The 22,028-nt window shown below is 29.7% G+C and overlaps 1 protein-coding gene across 3 annotated transcripts in view; it reads left to right on the top strand.

Annotated features, from left to right (window-relative positions):
• The first annotated feature begins 13,019 nt into the window (after positions 1-13,019).
• The window catches only part of Tet (Ten-Eleven Translocation (TET) family protein), a 238,684-nt gene continuing 229,675 nt past the window's right edge, over positions 13,020-22,028 (top strand). For 2 of the 3 annotated variants that reach the window (XM_065503221.1, XM_065503219.1), the window contains exons 1-2: positions 13,020-15,027; positions 15,187-15,348. In XM_065503221.1, coding sequence (XP_065359293.1) covers positions 13,183-15,027; positions 15,187-15,348 — 2,007 coding nt within the window. In that variant the 5' untranslated portion in view covers positions 13,020-13,182. The remainder of the gene's footprint in view (positions 15,028-15,186; positions 15,349-22,028) is intronic. The other variant, XM_065503220.1, reaches the window with a different exon arrangement.

Genomic DNA, 22,028 nt, shown 5'->3' with positions numbered 1-22,028 from the left:
TCACGTACACGTACAACATGCCACCATTTTTACCTTGGCCATTGACAATACTAGTGGTACATATTTGAATTAAATTATTTACAGAAAACAGCCTTTTCTTTACATACTTATGTATATATTTTCCATAACATTAGTTAAGGGATTTTATTTAGTTCCTATTTTAATTGGGTCTTATATGTAATAAATGATAATGTAACTACCACCAATAATTTTAAAGAAAAAAATCTTGGCAAAAATTAATCTCTTTTATTATGTCACGTTTTTTATTCGATAGGTACTTGTTTTGCTTTTCATATACAAACCTAAATATGCATAATTTACATGTCTTAAAAAAATTGTTTAAAACACACTAAACACACTCTTTTGCAAAGCATGTCCTTATGTTATTCATTATAACCTTAAATAAGGATTTAAGTGAATTTCCTTAAAGAAAAACAATAACAAATGCAAGACTCTTTCTTTTCTCACACTCCATTTCTTTTCGGTTGTGTTGTCTTTTCGTTTGTATTTTGTTAAACACGCACAAAATAATTTAGACTTAATAACTAAACATAAAACGACGACAACAATAACAAACGAATTTCTTCGTAAGGCCTGTGTTGTTATTGTTGTATTCATATTTCACCTTCACCTTGTAACACACATTTACTGCTACAAACATTTGGCCAACAAAAACAACAACACACACTCACAGCATATCCTCACAAATACTTATGCGTGTGTGTGTGTCTTGCAGACACACATCTAGACAGTTTTAATTTTTATGAATGAATTTATTTGTTTATTTTTCGAAAACAATTTGCCTGTTTTTATCATGGCCCCCCAAAAATAAATTTAACCCACTCTCTTTTATTTGCTCTTATATATTATTGTATAAGTATAAATTAAGGAAAACATCAGCAACAATTTAAATTAAATTTATATTTAAGAAGACATTTTTAATCAGGTCTTTAATTTACGTAAATTGTAAGCCAACTTAGTTAAATACAAGAACAGGGCAAATGTAAATAAATTTAATAAAATATCTGTATACTCTAGTCTAGGGTTTAAAATTTGGTATTCCATGTAATTCAGACTGGGATCTTACAAAGTTACCAACACGTTGCTGACTGTTATATTAGATTATAAAGATAACACTGGTTCAATTAAGAACCAGCATCCATAAAGACCAAATCGGTCCTTTCATTCCTCTATCTTCCTGTATATTCCAAGCATTCGTTATCTATCCACTGCAATCTGGACTACTGTTTTATATCATTAATTTCACCAAAGCTCACACAATAAACACATTTATAATCTTGAGTCTTCCGATTTTGACTATATCGAGGGCCTATATTGAAAACCCTCTATCTTGAAAAACACAACTTAGTGTTTATAAAAAACCTTTTAATAAACCGGTTTATCGGTTAACCGAAAATTGGCCTTTTTTAGAAAACCGGTTTTTCGGTTAACCGACATCAAAAAAACCGGTTAAACCGGTTAACCGTCATATATGTGTAGAAAACATAAAATGAACTATAAATATACAAAAGTGCTAAGTCCATTTTATGTTGTAAAAATTTAAAAATTAATATCTCAGTCAAATGGAATTGAGTATAAATATGTTACTAAATATATAATACTTGTTTTATCTAAATCAATTTTTAATTAAATATTTGATAATTATAATTATCGCCTCCACTTCTTAGCTGTGATTATTTGTCATTATAAATCATACCAAATAATTAATAAAACTCCATTATCAGATTTCAAAAATATTTCAAATCCTGGATTTCAGAACGTTTTTTGTCTCTCCCGTAATATTTCTGAAAAGGACTTTGTACACTAAGCTAACGAAATGAATAATAAAATAAAATTTTAAGAACAGTTGCACGTAGTAACTCCGTGTCCCTGTACCCACTTGAGTACGAATGGCTCGCTTTCCTGTTTAATAATGCCCGGCAGATAGCCTAGTGTGGAATTCCTGAATGTAGACACCTGCGCCAACTCGATCTCCATTCCTAGAACCGTCCGTATAAATAGACTAAGAGACCCGTTGTGTCATGTAAAGGTCCGTCCATTACTTCCGTATTGTACGGAATTGAGAAACCGAAAATCCTTGACATAAAGTGCCTAGAAGTACAGTAATCGATATTATTCGGAAGATTCTGAATGCTTCCTATTATACTGGCATGATTCCACGCCCCAATCGCTTTTAGCCTAAAGTCCGATGTAAATGCCATTTTTCTGGCCAAAGAGAGACTTTGTTGCGGTCCTGTTATCAGGATTCTTCTTAATTTTGAGTCTCACTTAATGATAATTTTATTGCGGAATTTCGGTTTTTTTTAGTTTATTCAATAAGCTATTTGAGTTTCGCGAATATATGTTGTGCAACCTCCTCCATTTTTATTTTAATTTTAGAATAAGTTAAACAAAATTTATACAATTTTCAAAAATAGTAATTTTTTAGTTTAATAACTGGAAAATTTTCGAATCGATTTTTGACTTCATATATCTTTTAAGAATTTTTACATTTAATTTCATTAAAATTATGAACTTTTTCGTACAAAAAAATGTCTGATCTCTCGTGATTTTATCACACATTCGGCCAAATGCCATCAGGACAGAATTAGAAGTTTGTCGGTAGTACTAAAATGTTGTGACCAAATATTGAAAAGTGCATTCATGAGTTCATGTTATTTTTAATATGTATTACAAAATAAGGAGCTAAATTATATATGTATGCTAAATATTTTAGTTTCTACACTAATTTCAGTTAACAAAAACAAACCGATCCTTGTAGTGTTTTATAAGCCAAGATGGTATAAAAAAAAATAACTTGTCAAAGTACAGTAAATTTGCATTAAGGTTTCAATGTTCGATATTTATAGTGCAAAGAGCAAAAACTTTTAAAATATATGTACTTATGTACGTGTTCTCAAGTTAATGTAAATTTACTACATATGTACATACATATATGTATAAGCAATATATGTAAGTGAGTAAATATGTACATGAAAACATGTAAAATTACATGTGTGCATGTAATATGATGATGGCATTGACTAGTAGATGGAGGGCATGAACACACTTGTGTAAAAATTTTATTTCTTAAAAACACGCTAAAATTGCTAAAAGAAAAACAACAACAAAGTCGACAACAACATAAATAAGGGAAACAAGTACAAGTACGACAACAACAAAATCATGCTGATGAAGTAAAAGAAGAAGTCACAGGTGTACGTATCCTTGTACGGTTTCAAGAAGTCATTGCCGCTAAATTATAAATAAGAAACGTGAAAACAAAAACAAATTTTATATTATTTTCTGTTCCTGTTTTCCGTTTTATTTTATTTTTTTTTCACTTGGAATAAAATAAACCAAACAAAATTTAAAGTTTACACATGATGATGATTCTGTTGCTCTACTTATAAGGCTTACGGCAATAATTGGACTTTAAATGAATATTGAAACAACAACTACAACAAAGGCAAGAAAAAGTTTTATGGTCTCTTTAAATTTAAAATAAAAAACAAAAAACAAAACAGAAAATAAAATAAAAGAACCAACTGACAGTAGAGAATCGTTAACACAACCATTATAAATTGCTCAAAAATGACAATGGCAAAAAAAAAGTTCATGCTTCATTTAAACATTTGAAATTCAATTAAACTTTGGAAAACAAAAAAAAATTACAATCTGTAAAATCGCTATAATTGACAGCAAGAAATCAAGCATTTGTTTATTAATCCTTAAAAAGCACAAATACACTACGCTGCCATAACAAAAGTCTACGTACATACATACATATGTACATGACATTATAAAAATTATTAAAAACAAAATACATTGCAGCTGCTCGTTTAATTATGAAAACGCATTTTATTTACAGTTACAATGTATGTATGAATGAATGAATGTAAAAGACACATACAGTTACAAAAATATATACATACGTATGTAGAAATAAGTACATATGCATACTTACTTTATATTCATGTATTTTAATTAGTTTCAATGTATGTTTGTATATAAACAACTACAAAAATAAAATGTTTTGAATGCAGATACTCAAATGAGAGTAAATAACAAAACTATACGAGTACAATCGGCAAGTTCGAATATAATTTATACTTCGTTTCAAAAATTTCATTTCAAAATAACAATTCAAAACATAATAAATTCGATGTCTGTATTGCAAAATTAATGATGACTTTTTTAAAATGCTTAGTTTTCCATGGCTTAAGTATTAATAATAAGCACCCTTAATTTATGTTGTATGTCACATTTCGAAAGTAAAGAAATTATATATATCGATAAACATTACGATTGTCGGTTCGTTAAAAGTTAGTGAATCGCACTACAGGAGTTATATAAGTACGTTTTTCATTAGATAAAAAAATCATATTTGTTGTGATATGTTTCCGATAGAATGATTTGATTATATCCATAGATTTTTTTGATTCTAACAACAAAAATCAGTTGAACCCAAAAATAAAATAAAAAGAACACGTTTTTTGAGGTCCCACTGATTTTCAGAAACTTTGGGGGCCCATAAAAAAAATTGGTCACCAAAATCCACAAACTGAGTATAGAGTTTGGTAGTAGAGTAGAACCTATATTGTCATTATAGTGTGTTTTTCCAACGAATACTTTAAATACTTTGAATTTAATATTTGCGGTATTCACACGGTCTGCTATTAGTCATATTATCATAATGTCCTAATATATTATAATAGTTGTTGTTGTGTTTTAAACAAAAAAGTATTATTTTATGACAAAACAATAAATATACATAGTTCAAATAGTCTTATTAGTTTATAACTTTTTTGTTTGAAACAACAAAAATTTGTTTAAACTATCATAATATATTATGACATTATTATAATATGACCAAATAGTAGACCGTGTGAATACCCCAATTGTTTTTACGTTTACGAAATAAAAAGTGAAGAGATTATTTCAAACGCGGCTTTTTTTTATTGATATCAATTTGATACATTGCGACTAGTCTCAATTGAAAATGATCGCAACGGAGGGTTAATATCGGAAGACCTTAGGTTAAAAACTTGTGGTTTTTTCTGTGATATTTCTAGTTGTTACAAACAGAATGATATGTATATCTTATCTTACCATTCATCCTTTTACCTGAAATAATATATTGGTTTTCCCCCCAAAAAAGTACCAAAAAGTGGTACTCAACTAACAACTACTGCAAGTACATCATGTAGAGTACGAGTAGTAAATTCATATCAACAGATATTGTACAAGTGTACACTCGTAAAAAATGTATATATATAAGTAATATAGGTATGTAACAACAAAATTAACGCGAAACACTGCATAAAAATGAATTAATAAATTGTGTGCAAACTGTTTTGCACATGGTTACATTAATTCAAAAAAAGGGTAAAATAAAAATTACCGAAAAAATAAAAGAAAAAACGCAAAATAAATGAATAAACCAAAATTTTTGGAGGAGATGCCAAAAAAAACACAGTAACAAAGTGTTTACTGATGTATGATATCTGTGCATATAGAATATACATTCTTACATACCAACATCCATCAACCATACATCACATTTTTCACATACATCCATCCATACATATTTAGCATGTACAGTATGTACGTACGTATGTACTTGTATTTGTTCATGAATATATGAGGGTATTTTTTTCATTATTTTGCTCTTCTTCTTATTTTTCTCGTTGTATCAAAATTAGGTCAACAAGCATATGCATTTTGTAGGGGAATGTTGCACACGAAAAAAACAAAATACGAGAAAACAAAACCAGATTCAGAATCAGAGTCAGAACTAACAGCAAAATCTACGAAATATATAAAATCCGTTATTATATGTAGAATATTCTTTACTAACGCCAACCCCCTACACCCAGAAAAAACAAAAACAAAAAAAGGAGAGAAAAGTATGTATAGTATAACTATATTGTATATTATTTATGCATCTATCCAACCATCCATCCATCCATCTAACCAACATCCATCCATCCATTCATCACCATCTCTTATATATGCACTTAAATACACGTGCAATTAGTGTTTCCTCTTGCGAATTGTATTACGAACTCAACCAAACTACACAAATACTCTCGTAAATTTAGAAAAAAAATTAAAAAAAACAAAATGAGTAAATAAAAGTAAACCTTAACAGTTTTTTTTTTGCTATTGCTGTAGTTATTTTATCAAACAATACCAAATCGGTAAATAAAACATTGTATATATATTTATATAGATCTACCTTTATTTAAATACATTTTATTAAAAACAACTAAGAGTGTTATAATCGGCTGTGCCGAATCTTGTATACCCAACATCAATATGTGACAATTAAATATTGATATAGAGGTTCAATTATGGACCGTTCGTCACAAAAGTTGGTAGAAAGATTAAAGTTTCATATAAAATTGGTTTATGTTTAATTTCATCACGATATTAATTATTATAAGAAAATTATGAATGTTCAAGTCATTTTTGAAGGGGGAACTTGCATGGGGACTTGGGGAAATGTTGCTCGAATTTCGACATACTTTACAGTATAATTTCACAGTACTTAGATCTAATTTGTGCAAAATTTAATCACGATTGCCGCATAATCAATATATTTATGACTGCTCAAACAGTATTCCGGGGGGTATTTGTATGGGAGCTAGGTAAAATCATTAGTCGATATAGCTCAAACAATCAGATAGTATTTGTAGAAAATTTCAGCCAGCTATCTCCTTTCGTTTGGGCCTTATAGTGTTTTCAACAGACAGACAGACATACATAGCTAGATCGTCTTAGAATTTTATAAGGACTCAGAATATATACAGCCGAATTATGAATAAAAATTCCCCCGGTGTTTTTTTAATATTGAATTTGAGTAGGAAAATTGGGAATAGGTAAAAAACTCCCGACGAATTTTTATTCATAATTGGGCTGATATTCTTTTGTGCGTCTGCGATAAATATTTCGATGTGTTACAAACGGAATGACTAAATCAATAAACCCCATTATTTTTGATGGTGGGTATAAAAACAACAATTTAGGGTTTTCACTGTTTTGCATTGTAACTGATTTTAGATGGTGCCAAAAATTAAAAATCTTAACAGGTACTTCTATATAATATTTTCCTTTACGAGTATTTTTGGTTCTTCCTACAGCTGTACATCTGCTTATCAAAGGTGGCCCATTGTGAGGTTAAGAAGAGTTCTTAAAAATGTATTTAATTAAATTGTAATGAATGCCAAAATTATTGAAAATTTCAATCCTAGTCTCTGGAATTAGAAGTTAATTAAATTTTACCATAATTGTGAAATATTTAATTGTTATGCCAAAGTTAAAGGGGAAACTGTGAATACCCTAAATCCCATATAAATTAATACAGTGGCAAAATAATGTTTTATGGACTGATTGCTAAAAATCAATTTTGCGGATTAGAAAAAAACCATTAAAATAACAATAACAAGAGTAAATATTGTGTTTAGAAAAATATTTAAAAAGTACGCAAATAATTTTATACTGAAATCCTATTTTATTTTTTTTATTTTTGTCTTTAGAAAACTGTGCAAGCCCTTTATGTTGAAAACATCTACCAAAATTTAAATCTAAATAAATATAAATTTATTTTTTAGTTATTTAAACAAAATTTATATATGGGGGATTTCATGTCAAGTGAACCAACTTTTGAAATCGATGTCTTCCGATCGGGATGAAATTTGCACCAAGGTTAGCTCTATTGGATAGTAACTCAGACACAATTTTTCAACAACATCGGTCGAGAACTCTCTGAGTTATAGGGGGTAAAATTTTGACAATTTGGTCAAACAGGGGTTTTTTCTTATCCATGTAACTTATTACCTATTGTTCTTAGCAAAATGTGTTCCAAATAGTATAGATAGCTATTTCTTCGATCTTTCGAAAAAAAATATTTAAAAAAAAAAATAAAAAATTTTTAATATTTTTTTTCCGAAATCAAAAACTTTTTTGACTTTTTTTTAAAATACGCTATTTTTTTTTATTTTTTTTTTTCTTAAAATAAAGTTTAGATATTTTCCTTGAACACCTACTTGGTCGCTTAGTGGGATGCGAGTGGGATATCTATCAAAATAAATATTTTGTAACTCAAAACATAAAATTTTTGACTTTTTTTGCAAAATCAAAAACTTTGTTGACTTTTTTTTTTCAAAATGGACCCTTTTTTAATCTTTTTTTTTAGGTCAAACAAAAGCTTAGATATTATCCTTGAAGACCCTTTTGGTCGCTTAGTGGGATGCGAGTGGGATATCTATCAAAATAAATATTTTTTAACTCAAGACTTACAATTTTTGACTTTTTTTTTTGCAAATACGATTTTTTTTTCCAAATGGGCCCTTCTTTTAAAATTTTTTTTGTAGTCAAAAGAAAGCTTAGGTCCATTCCTTTAAGATATTTTTAGTCCCTTAGTGGGATGCGAGTAGGATATCTATCAAAATAAATATTTTGTAACGCAAGACATACAATTTTTTAATTTTTTTTTGCAAAATCAAAATTTTTTTCCAATATGGGCCCTTTTTTAATTTTTTTTTTTGCTCAAAAGAAACCCTAGGTCCATTCCTTTAAGATATTTTTAGTCCCTTAGTGGGATGCGAGTGGGATATCTATCAAAATAAATATTTTGTAACGCAAGACATACAATTTTTTAATTTTTTTTTTGCAAAATCGAAATTTTTTTCCAATATGGGACTTTTTTTTAAAAATTTTTTTTGCTCAAAAGAAAGCTTAGGTCTTTTCCTTTAAGACCTATTTTGTCACTTAGGAAGATGTGAGTAGGATATCTATTAAAATAAAAATGTTGTAACTCAAGACATTCAATTATTGACTTTTTTTTTGCAAATTCGAATTTTTTTTCAAAATGGGCCCTTTTTTAAAAATTTTTTTTTAGTCAAAAGAAAGCTTAGGTCCATTCCTTTAAGATATTTTAGGTCCCTTAGTGGGATACGAGTGGGATATCTATCAAAATAAATATTTTGTAACTCAAGATATACAATTTTTGATTTTTTGGCAAAATCAAAAACTTTTTTGACTTTTTTTTAAAATGGGCCCTTTTTGTAATTTTTTTTTTTGCTATAAAGAAAGCTTAGGCCTATTCCTTTAAGATGGTTTTGATCGCTTAGTGGGATGCGAGTGGGATATATATCAAAATAAATGTTTTGTAACTCAAGACATACAATTTTTGTGTTAAAACATTTATTTTGATAGATATCCCACTCGCATCCCACTAAGGGACTAAAAATATCTTAAAGGAATGGACCTAGGCTTTCTCTTGAGCAAAAAAAAAAATTAAAAAAGGGCCCATATTGGAAAAAAATTTTGATTTTGCAAAAAAAAATTAAAAAATTGTATGTCTTGCGTTACAAAATATTTATTTTGATAGATATCCCACTCGCATCCCACTAAGGGACTAAAAATATCTTAAAGGAATGGACCTAAGCTTTCTTTTGACTACAAAAAAAATTTTAAAAAAAGGGCCCATTTGGAAAAAAAATCGTATTTGCAAAAAAAAAAAGTCAAAAATTGTAAGTCTTGAGTTAAAAAATATTTATTTTGATAGATATCCCACTCGCATCCCACTAAGCGACCAAAAGGGTCTTCAAGGATAATATCTAAGCTTTTGTTTGACCTAAAAAAAAAGATTAAAAAAGGGTCCATTTTGAAAAAAAAAAGTCAACAAAGTTTTTGATTTTGCAAAAAAAGTCAAAAATTTTATGTTTTGAGTTACAAAATATTTATTTTGATAGATATCCCACTCGCATCCCACTAAGCGACCAAGTAGGTGTTCAAGGAAAATATCTAAACTTTATTTTAAGAAAAAAAAAAAAATAAAAAAAAATAGCGTATTTTAAAAAAAAGTCAAAAAAGTTTTTGATTTCGGAAAAAAAATATTAAAAATTTTTTATTTTTTTTTTTAAATATTTTTTTTCGAAAGATCGAAGAAATAGCTATCTATACTATTTGGAACACATTTTGCTAAGAACAATAGGTAATAAGTTACATGGATAAGAAAAAACCCCTGTTTGACCAAATTGTCAAAATTTTACCCCCTATAACTCAGAGAGTTCTCGACCGATATTGTTGAAAAATTGTGTCTGAGTTACTATCCAATAGAGCTAACCTTGGTGCAAATTTCATCCCGATCGGAAGACATCGATTTCAAAAGTTGGTTCACTTGACATGAAATCCCCCATATGTATGTCCTCCTATGTTGTTAAATGAAATGAAATGTATGACACAAATTTAACAATAGACAGCATTGTTGTGTGTCTTTATTTTTAATTCTCAATAATAATAATGCATTAAGGTTTCATAATTAGAATTCAAATAGTATTCAAACACAGTTAATTCAATATTTGATACGAGTACATACATACAACACAACTTATTTGGCATTTTATTTATAATTTTTTTGTTCTTATCTTATCTTTAACCTTTGAAAACCATAAAATGTGATATCAACTGAAATTGCTGGTAATAAAAATGCAAAAAAATTTATCATAATTTATATAAGCTGTTATATAAAACTGAATTTGTGTAAATGCTGCATATTGAAATATTTATATTAATTAACACATTTACTTATTTCTATTTAATACAAATGTAAAATTCATTAATACATATCTGAAATGCTTATGAAGACATCAACATTCAAAATCAAATTTTCAATTAGGGTTAAAATAATTTCCAAATGCAAAAAAACTTGACATATTTAAAATAATGTTTTTTAATCATTTACTTCTTTTCTATTCTAATTAAGCCCTTAATTCAAAAACAAGAATGAATAACAATTGAAAAATTTGTATATGAAATTATTAAAAAACTGAGATATTTTCCAAAAAATTTAACAATAAATTTTTTGTTCGCATATCTGCATTAGGAAATACGACAATATATTAAAGGAATTTTAATTTATCAACAATATAAATAAAGTTTCTTTAGTCTCAATGATAACACTGTGTCATGGAAATATAACCATATAAGGACACCACTACCATAAAGTATACAGAGGCGACACGGCAAAAAAATATATTTGTCTCTTTCACTCGAAACAATTTCAACTGGTTTGGTTTTGTGCTTATTTATATAGTTGTTTGTTTTAACGCACTGTCTGTATTAAACCGCAAATTTGTTTTCTCTTTCTATCGAAACAATTTCAAAAAAAGCTGATTTTAGTGTTTTTGAACTGTCAAATTTGACGCCTCTGTATACTTTGTGCCACTACGTATAAAATATAAAAAAAAAGACCCGTGTCTCCCAGTTTTGCACTTTTTTATGGGCTTGGTGTCATTTTTGTAAAAAAGTGATAATTTTCTCAGGCTCATATCTTGCAAAGAGTTCGGAATTTTGATTTACTCTCTGAGACAAAGTTGTAGACCGAACTAAAAACTCTGAAAGATTTTGTAAAGTTGGAGAAGGATATATCAGATTTGACACATCTGAATATAACACTATCACTTTTTTTCTCAATCGGTCAATTTACATTAATACATTTATAATAATCATGTTTTTTTAACTTTTAATAATTAAGCCATTTTTACTTTCATTACAGATATGAAAATGCACGATTTTGCTGCAAAAATCCCCCAAAAAAATTGAATAATTTTTGAAAAACAACAGAAACAAATTTTAACTAAACCAAAACAAATTTTATGAAAATTTACAAAATTTTCTCTTTAAATTAAAAAACAAAAAAAAAAACACAAATAAATTATACATAAAATAATGAAATAAAATAAAATTTATTACATAAGTCAACAATTGTTAATTAAGATTTAAATAAAAACAAATATTAATAAGCAAAACAAACAAACCCAAGGAAGACATAAATTTAATAATTAAATAAAATAAATAAAATAAATAAGCAATAAATTAATTAAAATAATAAACAAAAAACAACATAAAACGCCACAAATTTAAGAAAAGAAAAAATTAAATTAAATAAAAACCTACAAATTTACAACCCCAATAATAAATAATTAATAAACAAAAAAGAAACATCCAAACCAATGTTTTTTTCTAAATATTATATTAATATAAATATATTTTTATAAAAAGAAAAAGAAAAACAAAACAAAATAATTACTAAACAAAAGTACAAAATACAAATTTTAACAAAATTTATTAGCAACGCAATAGTATAAAAAACCAACAAAAAACAACAACAAATTTTTAATAAACAAAAACATAAAATAATCTTTAAAACAAGTCTGATAAATAATTAATAAAACCATTTACCATACAAATTTTTTGGGAAAAAAACAAAAATTGAAAAGGAAATTTCAAACCAAAAATACAAATTTTTAAAAGATTACAAATTTTTTTGCAAATATCCAAGTTAAATAAATAAATAAATTACTTATAACAGTTAAAGTACAAAAACCAACATTTTTTTATTCAAAATTACCATTGTTAGTAAAAAAAATATTAAATTAAATATAAAATAAAATATAAACAAATATAGTCTGCACAATTACAAATTTTTCAAAACTTAAATAAATCTATAATCAATAACAACAAAAAACAACAAATTTACTCCATAATCAATAACAATTTTTTTGCAAAATAATCAAATACACAAAAATTTAACGAAATACGTACAAGTTATAAATAACAACAAATAATTATAATAATAATAATTAATAAAATATTACAAAAACAAAACAAACAAACAAAATACTACAAATATTACAGTAGTGTTGTAGCAACTTTCTTAACTCAAAATTAAAGAAAAAAAAACGAAAACAAAAATTATTCCCAGTGATTTTATGAGAAAAAAAAAATAAGCAAAATAATCAAACAAATGCTTCAATAAAACCCTAAAATTATTTTTGAAAAACTACCTCAAAAGTGTAAAACAACAAGTGTACAAATATTTAAAACAACAACAAAAACTATTTTATCCAATAATAAAACAAAAAACAAAAACTAAAGCACAAAAGTTAAGGTACAAATTTCATACAGCCACGATTAAAAAAAAAAGATTTCATTTAAATTTTTGAAAATTTTTTTTTGGGGAAAAGTTTAACGAAGGATACACACATTTACGAACAAAACCAACTACTGCAACTACTACAAGTTGTAAGTTGTAATAAATAAAAATATTTCTGACTGACCGCCCCTGTTACGAGTGCTTACAACAACGGCCATGCAACAGGGTAAATTTAAATGGCGTCTTCAATAGTGGCACAATCTAGCGGCGGTACACAAGAAACGTCTGCAAACACTTTACTGCACCACCACCATCAACAACAACAGCAGCATCAGGCCCAACAACAGCAGCAGCAGCAACAGTTACAGCAACAAAATCAGCAACATCACGCAACAGCTGTTACATCCAGCAATTTGCAAAATACGCATTTGCAACATTTAAGCAGTCTAAGCCATCATTACACACACATTGGAACAACGGCCACATTTCAGCCTCATCATCCACACCAGCAACAGTATCAACAGCATCACGTTGCCTATCCTGGGCTACAGCAACACAACCAGCAACACACACAGCAGCAGTTGTATCAGCAACATCAGCTGCAACAGCAACAACATTGGGACTATTATGCGAGGCAGCCACCGCCCCATAACCAGCAGCAGCAACAACAGCAACAGCCTCAACACTCCCAGCAAGTTCAACAGCCATTACAATCTTCAACACCCACTAGTACCAGCAATAACTCAACGTCAACTTCCACTAATAACAATAACAATAATGCCCCGGCGGCCACAAATGGTTCAAGTTCCGTTGCCACAGTTGATAGCCAAAATGTTACCAATCCGGGAAATAATAACACCAACAACAGCCACACAAATGCTAGTTCGACCAGCAATAGTAATACCAATGATTCTGTAAGTTCTCAAACTAACGGTTCCAACAATAATTACACACGCCCTTGGGAAATGGAGTCCAAAGACACAAACAGCAACTCCAGTTCCAATCCCACACAACCAAAGAGTGGCTTTGAGCCATTTTCAAAACTGCCCTCCTTTTCGAGTCAATTTCAAGGCTTCGATCAATTAATGGCCGATGGTACACCCATACCGCCAACGGCCTCCTCCACTACGGCGGGCATAAATCCATCACTGAATTCTCTGCAAACCGTGGCCATGTCACCAGCCAGTATATCGGTCAGCTCACCGGGTATGGTGAGTGTAGGTTCACCTCTCACCCAGCTGACCAACTTACAAACCAGCATCACGCCACCTTCGACGGGTTTTACACCTTTAGGTGCGCCACCGCCGCCAGTGCCAACCAATGCATTTCATCCCCATCACCGACCTGCATATCCTCTAGTGCCAGCCGTCTTGCCAGCGCGTGATATACCACCAACTTTAACCAGTTCGGTTAGCACAGGTTATACATCCGATCCTATGCTATATCAACCATTGACACCTTCATATGCTCCACACACGCCCAGTTCACTAGTACCCCTCTCGATACAGTCCACTTCGTCGTCACTGTCCCTGTCGTCATTGTCTTCACTGGGCAAAAAGGATAATTCAATGTCAGCATTTGATCTCAATACAAATTCAAATGGTTCACACATGAGTGCAACTACATCGAATACACCAAATACTATTGGCACGCCTCTGGGCATGCATACGCCCACACCTTCGTACGATGGTGCCAGCAGTTCGTCAATGATGGATATTTCCAATAGTGCACTAGGTGCTAGTAATACTGGTTATCATACACCCCACTCGACTCACACCAGTACGGGATCTCATACACCGCACACTACCCAGCCACATACGCCCACTCCCTCGACCACGACGCCGCTGAAGGCGGACAAAGTTCTTAACTCGCCGTTGGCTAGAGTGGATGCTCGCAAGAAAGAGAGGCGGAAAAATCGGGCCCATTCGCTGGAGTCCAGTGCCGAATCCGAGGCCAGTGCCATGGATGTGGACCCCAGCAATCCCGGCCAAGTAGATGCTGTCTCAAGTACTGCTAATTTTAAGAGTCCCATCAGTAGTTTGGGCATAGGAGACAGCAATGATGGTACCGGGGAAAAACAGGTAAGTTCTCCAACTCTAAAACTCTGGATATTAAAGGAATGGCTAGATACAGAATAAAATGGACAACGTAACGGTGTCAGTATCTTCTTCCATTTCTTTATTGTCCCTGTAAATTATTAGTTTACAAGACAAAAACCAACTGTGATCAAATTCTTATAGATGCCTTCTAACATTTTCCAGTCAAAAAAGAAACGTAAACGTTGTGGCGAATGCATCGGTTGCCAACGCAAAGATAACTGCGGTGATTGTGCTCCCTGTCGCAACGATAAAAGTCATCAAATCTGCAAACAACGTAGATGTGAAAAACTGACCGAGAAAAAGGTAAGAAAGAACAAACAAAAAAATTAAATAATAAATGCAAAATTCATTCATGATTTCAAGCAGATATCGCTACTGGTTGAATTGGCCAAAAAGGCCAAGGAACCGGACAAACAAACAGGTTTCATTATGCTCGTTCGTTTCTTAACGTAAATTGTGTATCTGAGTGTAAGATTTGTAGTTTTTACGATTTATGTCAATTGTGGCAAAGTATAAACGCGTTTTTCAAGTACAAAAAAAAAAAAAGAAAAAAAAACATGGACCTACAAAGCACCAGATGTTTTTTTCCTCCAATACGTCGGTGGTGTGTTCGTTGTTCAATGCAGTGCAGCAGCATCTTTGTTTAAGGATTTTGTTGCCATTGATGCTTTTGTTTCTGTTTATGTTGTTGTTTTCACTAGTTTAATTGATGAGTCGTCGTCTTCCTCAGATTCTTCGTCTTCATCTTCATCTGCGTTCATCTAAAGAACATGTGTTTCATGTTTGGCATACACATGCTTTTCAGCGTTTAAACACGTTTTTAGCCCGTTGAATAACCTAAATAATGTGTGTAAATTACAATAATAAAAACAACAAACAAAAGTACAGCTGATATCATATAATTAGTAGTTGAAAACAAACGTAAGCATCCTTTTTGAAAATCTTGATAAAACCAAACAAAAAGCAAATAATTCAACAACACAATTCTGGTAAAAAAAGAATCCAGCATACAACAAAAACAGTAAGTGTTATAACTGAAGATCATTTAAAGATCGTTTTTGTTTTTTGCAGCAATATTTGTTTTTGCGACTGTTGTTGTAGCTGTTATGACCGTATTTCCGTTTGTAATTTGTTCAAGCAAGTGACATTAATTATAATTGTCAGCATCAATTTGGACAGAATGTTCACAAAAAAAAAAACTGAAAGAAAGACATCATCAAAAAGATACAAAAGATCATCTTACAAAATTGTTGACGAGATCTTGAAACTAGTTTTTGTTTCCTTTAACAGGAAGATCATGTCCATATAATTTTTACTTTTCATTTCACAAACACTGTCTCAACACACACTTTCATCTTACATACATATCTACTAGTACATGCATTATTGGAATAGGTACTTAAAGTATTTAAGTGTTTACAACATACAATTAAGATTTATCATTTAAATATGTTTAAGATTCCTAAAGATTCAGATTTCAAGCAGCTGGATTTAAGTTTTACTTGTTTTTTTTTCTTTCTCTGCAAATGTAAATTCCAGATGCCAGCGGAATAGTAATTTATTTATTTCGAGTTTTGTTTCCATACATATGAATATAAAGGTATCCATTTGATATATCCTCTATGTAGGTCAGAATTTACTTATAGTACTAAATAAAAAAGAGGAATATCAATTGACTTTGGGCAGGTTAATAGATATTTTACTATAAATATCTAAGACTAATCGTATAACATTATGATACCAGCGGATAAGGATAGAAATATTCAATATAGATCCCGGTCTTAAATCTTAATGAGTTTCTAATTAAGGTTTTAATATGTTCCGTAAATGTGTTCCCACCATCCCATATTATACTTCAGATATTGTACAAACTCACACATATCACTATTGAAACATCATTGTTGAATATTTCTAGCACAAATTATACAGACAAGAATCAGCTGGTTTCAGAAATATGGAAAAATAATGTGAAAACGAACAGCAGTCGGATTTATCATCTCCGATTTTAATGAAACCTTTTTTAAAGTACGTTTTTATATAAATTCATATAAAAATTTAAGCACCTGTGTTTTACCATATAAATTCTGTGAACTTTTGACAAAACAACTTAAGTGGAATTTTCAAATTTTTCAGTAGAGCGCAATAACTGTCGAATTTATCAATCAATATTTTATAATTTGTCCTTGAAGAATTTTATTATTTGTCTTTAGTTTTTGCGAATTAAGTTGTTTTGTCAAAAACAAATCAACAACCACTCCAAATACGTTGATTTGTTTTTTTATGATATCTCAGAAACTAATATTCGTAAGAAGAAGCAGATTAGTGTAAACGGAGCGTTTTGAAAAGTTAGGTTTATTATAAAAAAACTAAGATATTATCTTATCTCGACTTAAGATGTTTTGTCCAAACTCCACAGAATTGAAATTGATTCAACTGTGTTCTGTTTTCTATTTGTTTAAATTTTTATATGAATTAATATGAAAAAACGTACTTTTGATAACATTTTTCTTTATAACTCCTGAACTAATCGAGTCTCTGTCGAAATTATTTTGCACGAATATAGTAGAGAGTATAGGTGTCCTCATACCATGTCTTTTTTGAATTTTTAACACCGCGATCTTAGATGTTTTTTACATTGAAATTTATACTCCGAAAATTGAACTTTAACCTTTTGGAAGTTAACAATTTTGTTCACGCAATTTTAAGGATAATATGTTTGCCTTTAAAATTGAATCCAAAATTATGTTGGACTTTGAGTAGTTTCCACGTTATGGGCTGTGTATTTAATTTTTGACAATTTTAACAAATTTTTCAATTTTCAAATCGCCATATTTTAGAAATGGAAAGGGGTTTCCGATGAAAATGTTATTGATTTGAGGAACCATTTGGAACCGTAATAGGTGTGGTAAATTTCATTAAAATCGAAGATGTCAAATCTGAAAATAAAAGTTTTGATATGGATTCTCACACTCGTATTGAAAATTGTATTTTTTTTCTCTCGCTCTACAAACCACAACCATTGGAAACTTTTCTGACAACTGTCATTTGTTGCATATCTGTAATAATCTAGGCAAACTTTGTACACCCAAGCGTATTTATGTATTTTATCATAATAACCTAACTAACACAAATAGACTCCAGTTTCGATTCTCGATTGGAAATAAGAGGAACACCAACATCTTCCAAAATGTATGCGGTAGTGTTTGCTCCAGCAAGATCTAAATGTTTCACTGGATGTCGTTGTGTCTTGAATAATAGAAGTATAAGAATGTTGAGCCGATTGGCTTTCTCATTTATAGATGAAGTACAGTGAACAGATTTCTTATACTTAGAAAAGAAAATAGGAAGAAACTTCTTCGCTGTTTCTTGAACAATCACAAGTATCGGTAATGACTCAACGTCAACTACAAGAAATAATCTATATATATAAAAGAGTAACGTTACTGACTGACTGACTGACTGAATGACTGACTGATTCATCATCGCACAGCCCAAACGGCTGAAGCTAGAATCATGAAATTTTAACTGTGGGTTCCTCCCTCCCCAAAACGATCCGATAAGAAGGGATTTTTGGAAATTCGAACGTTTAGGGGGTAAAAAAGGGTAAAAACGGGTAAATTCGGTAACCTTATATCTTCAAAACTAATAAAGATACAAAAAAACTTAAAATAGCATGTTACTCCATTTAAAAAATAAGCTGACAGGTGTTTCGTACTTTTTGGAAATTCGAAACTGTTAGGGGAGAAAACGGGTAAAAACTGTATTTTGGTACTTTTTTTGCACCCTATGTATCTTTTAAACCAATAAACATAGAAACAAATTTTAAATCGTATTCTTTAACTAACAAAAAATAAAAAATATAAGTTTGGTACTTTTTGGAAATTCGAACCCTTAAGGGATAAAAATTGTGTTAATTTTTGGTACTTTTTCATAAAATATGTTTTTCTATAATTTGGCATAGACATACGAATATTTTATTATGAGCTCCCACCACGTTACAGAAATTTATTTGAATGAAATTGTACCACCTCAATGGGGATAAAAAAGGTACCAAAAAGGGGATAAAATCGGGAAAATACATTATATTTGAAATTATTAAGCCAATTTTGATAATTTTTTTTAACGTTGGTTCCTGGATTCATACAAAAATTAACTAACAGCGTGTTATTTGGAACTCGAGTACCAAGGTGTATATTGGGCCAAATCCGGGTAAACAGTTTGGTACTTTTTTTAAAACATATTTATCCTTGGGCACATTAACACAGATTTTAATATTTTGATACATGCCTAGCATAAACAATTTTGGCAAAATGGAATATTTTTAAATTTCAAACTTGAGGGGTGTTCAAGTAAGAAAAGGGAAATTGGTACTTTTCTCCTAATGGTACTTTTTTAAAATTTTAAATTATTTCAGTTATCGACATTAAAGTTAGCTGATATTTATTTGAGTGAAGTTAGTGTTAGGAATAGGGGATAATATTTAGGTACCATAATGTGTGAACTGTACTATAGGTACTTTTTTGTTCATCTAATGGTACTTTTTTGAAATTTCTATAATAATGGACTTAGAAACATGAAATTAAACATATATGGTCCTAAGTGAGTGAGAATTCTAGCGGGAGACTTTTTGGTACTTTTTCTTTATTGGAATGGTACTTTTTGTAATTTCTTCACCAATGAACCTAGAAACATGAAATAAAGCTTATATGGAACCAAGTGTGTGCTTTTTGGTACTTTTTCTATATTTTAATGGTACTTTTTGAATTTTCTATAACATAATGGACCTAGAAATATGAAATTAAGCGTATATGGTCCTAAGTGATTGAAAATTCAAGCGGATACCTCATGGTACCTTTTGTTTATTCTAATGGTACTTTTTTTTAATTTTCTATAGCAATGGACTTAAAAACATGAAATTAAGCATACATGGTCCTAAGTGAGTTAGAATTCTAGGGGAGACTTTTTGGTACTTTTTCTTTATTCGAATGGTACTTTTTGTAATTTCTACACCAATGAACCTAAAGCCATGAATTTAAGCTTATATGGACCCGAGTGAGTGGGAAACCACAAGTGGGGGATTTTTGGTACTTTTTATATATTCTAATGGTACTTTTTTGAATTTCCTATAATAATGGACCTAGACTTTCCAAAAAATCGAAGAATTTCAAAACCGCGGTTTCGGTTTTAAAAAATTAAAAACCGATCGGTTTCGGTTTTGTGATAATTTATTAAATCTTAAGTATTATAGAAACAAAATTAGTTGATAATATAGGAAATGAAATACAAATCTAAAATTCAAGCTTGACGGGTTATGGTTTAGTGAATGCGAATTTAAATGGTACTATTTCCTTATTGCAATGGTGCTTTTTGAATATTTTATAATAATAAACATAAAAATTTAAAATTAGGAACACATTTTGCATTTTCTATAATAATGGAAATATGAAATTAGACATTTACAATTAGATTCACAAAGTGAGACTTGATAGTACTATTTATTTCTTCTAATTGGGGTGGCGAAGCGCACCGGGTCAGCTAGTAATATATAAATTGCGTTATACTTTATTGGAAAGTCCTTTACTTTGATATATATTTAGCATATTTTTAGGGGTACACATTTAAATGTGACATGACCAAATATCCATATTTATATATTGGTTTTAATGAATTAAACTTTTATGCAGAAAATTGTAAAATATGTATATCTAACACAGGCTTTCCTGACTACGAAAGGAATTGGAATTTGAATAAACTTGGAATAATAAAAAGTTTCATGACCATGATTTCGAGCATAATGTTTGATTCAACTCTATAAGGTAGAGAGCATAAACGCTTTTACAAAATATAGTTTTTTTAAATTTTAGAAGAAAGCAAGAGATTCAAATTAAAAATTTACATATTCGGAGAATATTTTTTTTCTCATTTTTCATATGTGGAGTTCAGTGTAGCCAGATGTGGGGATTTGTCCCCAAACTGGGGATTTCAAGATTTTTTTGGGGACAGAATTTCGTGGGGAGGGATTTGGGGATTTTAACAAAATTTGGGGATTTACATGCATTTTTGGGGATTTTACATTTTTAGACATTCTTTATTTAAATTTTATAGTGCTTGTATCGGTAATTAAAAATGTTAATTACATTTCTTCAGAATTTGACGAAAATGACAAAAATTTTAGATATGCATTTCGAGACTTTTTTTGCTCCCAGGCCACAATTTACTTTGATAATCTAAAAATTAAAAAAAGGTTTCAAAAAATGTTCACAGATGTTAAATTGTTTTAAATTCTTGCTAAAAATACAAAGCTGAATCATTCTCTAAGAGCTATTTTTTGAATTCGTATTTAAATATTAATTATCTTTATGTTCTATTTCAATGAGTTTTTCAGTGCTCTTTTAAATGGTACTTAAATGGCCAACGTTAGTTATTTAAAATTTATTTAAGTTTCATAAACTCCAAAGCAAAAACTCCACTTCCGATGCGGTGTCTTCTTTGTCCATTTTCTTACCAATAATTTTATTTTTTAATAAACTTTAATTTTTTTATTGGGTAAAACGTACAAATTTTTGTTTTGGTTGAACACCTGTTTTATGCAAAATTATCGATAATTGTTTGACATTTAGTATTGCTACCATAATTCTATCATCATTTAAATAAGAAAAATTATATAGCACTGAAAAACTCGGCTGTGCCGAATCTTATATACCCTTCACCAAATTATACTTCAAAATAAAAATTTTAAATATTTTTAAGTAAACAAAATTAATTTTTATTTTTAAAAGTAGTTTTTTTAATTTTTTTTAAGGGTTTTTTTCTTTATTCATTACAAAAAATTCAAATTATAAATTATGCCTCAGCGCCTTAAAGGCTTTTTAGAGGCAACATTTTTTAAATTTTTATACCCTTCAGCTTCGTGAGAAGGGTATATATAAGTTTGTCATTCCGTTTGTAATTTCTACATTTTTCATTTCCGACCCTATAAAGTA

This window comes from Calliphora vicina, chromosome 3 (assembly GCF_958450345.1).
Source record: "Calliphora vicina chromosome 3, idCalVici1.1, whole genome shotgun sequence".
In the NCBI taxonomy this organism is placed as follows: Eukaryota; Metazoa; Arthropoda; class Insecta; order Diptera; family Calliphoridae; genus Calliphora; species Calliphora vicina.
The sequence above is the reverse complement of the archived record's forward strand: the minus strand, read 5'-3'. Positions and strand labels throughout refer to the sequence as shown.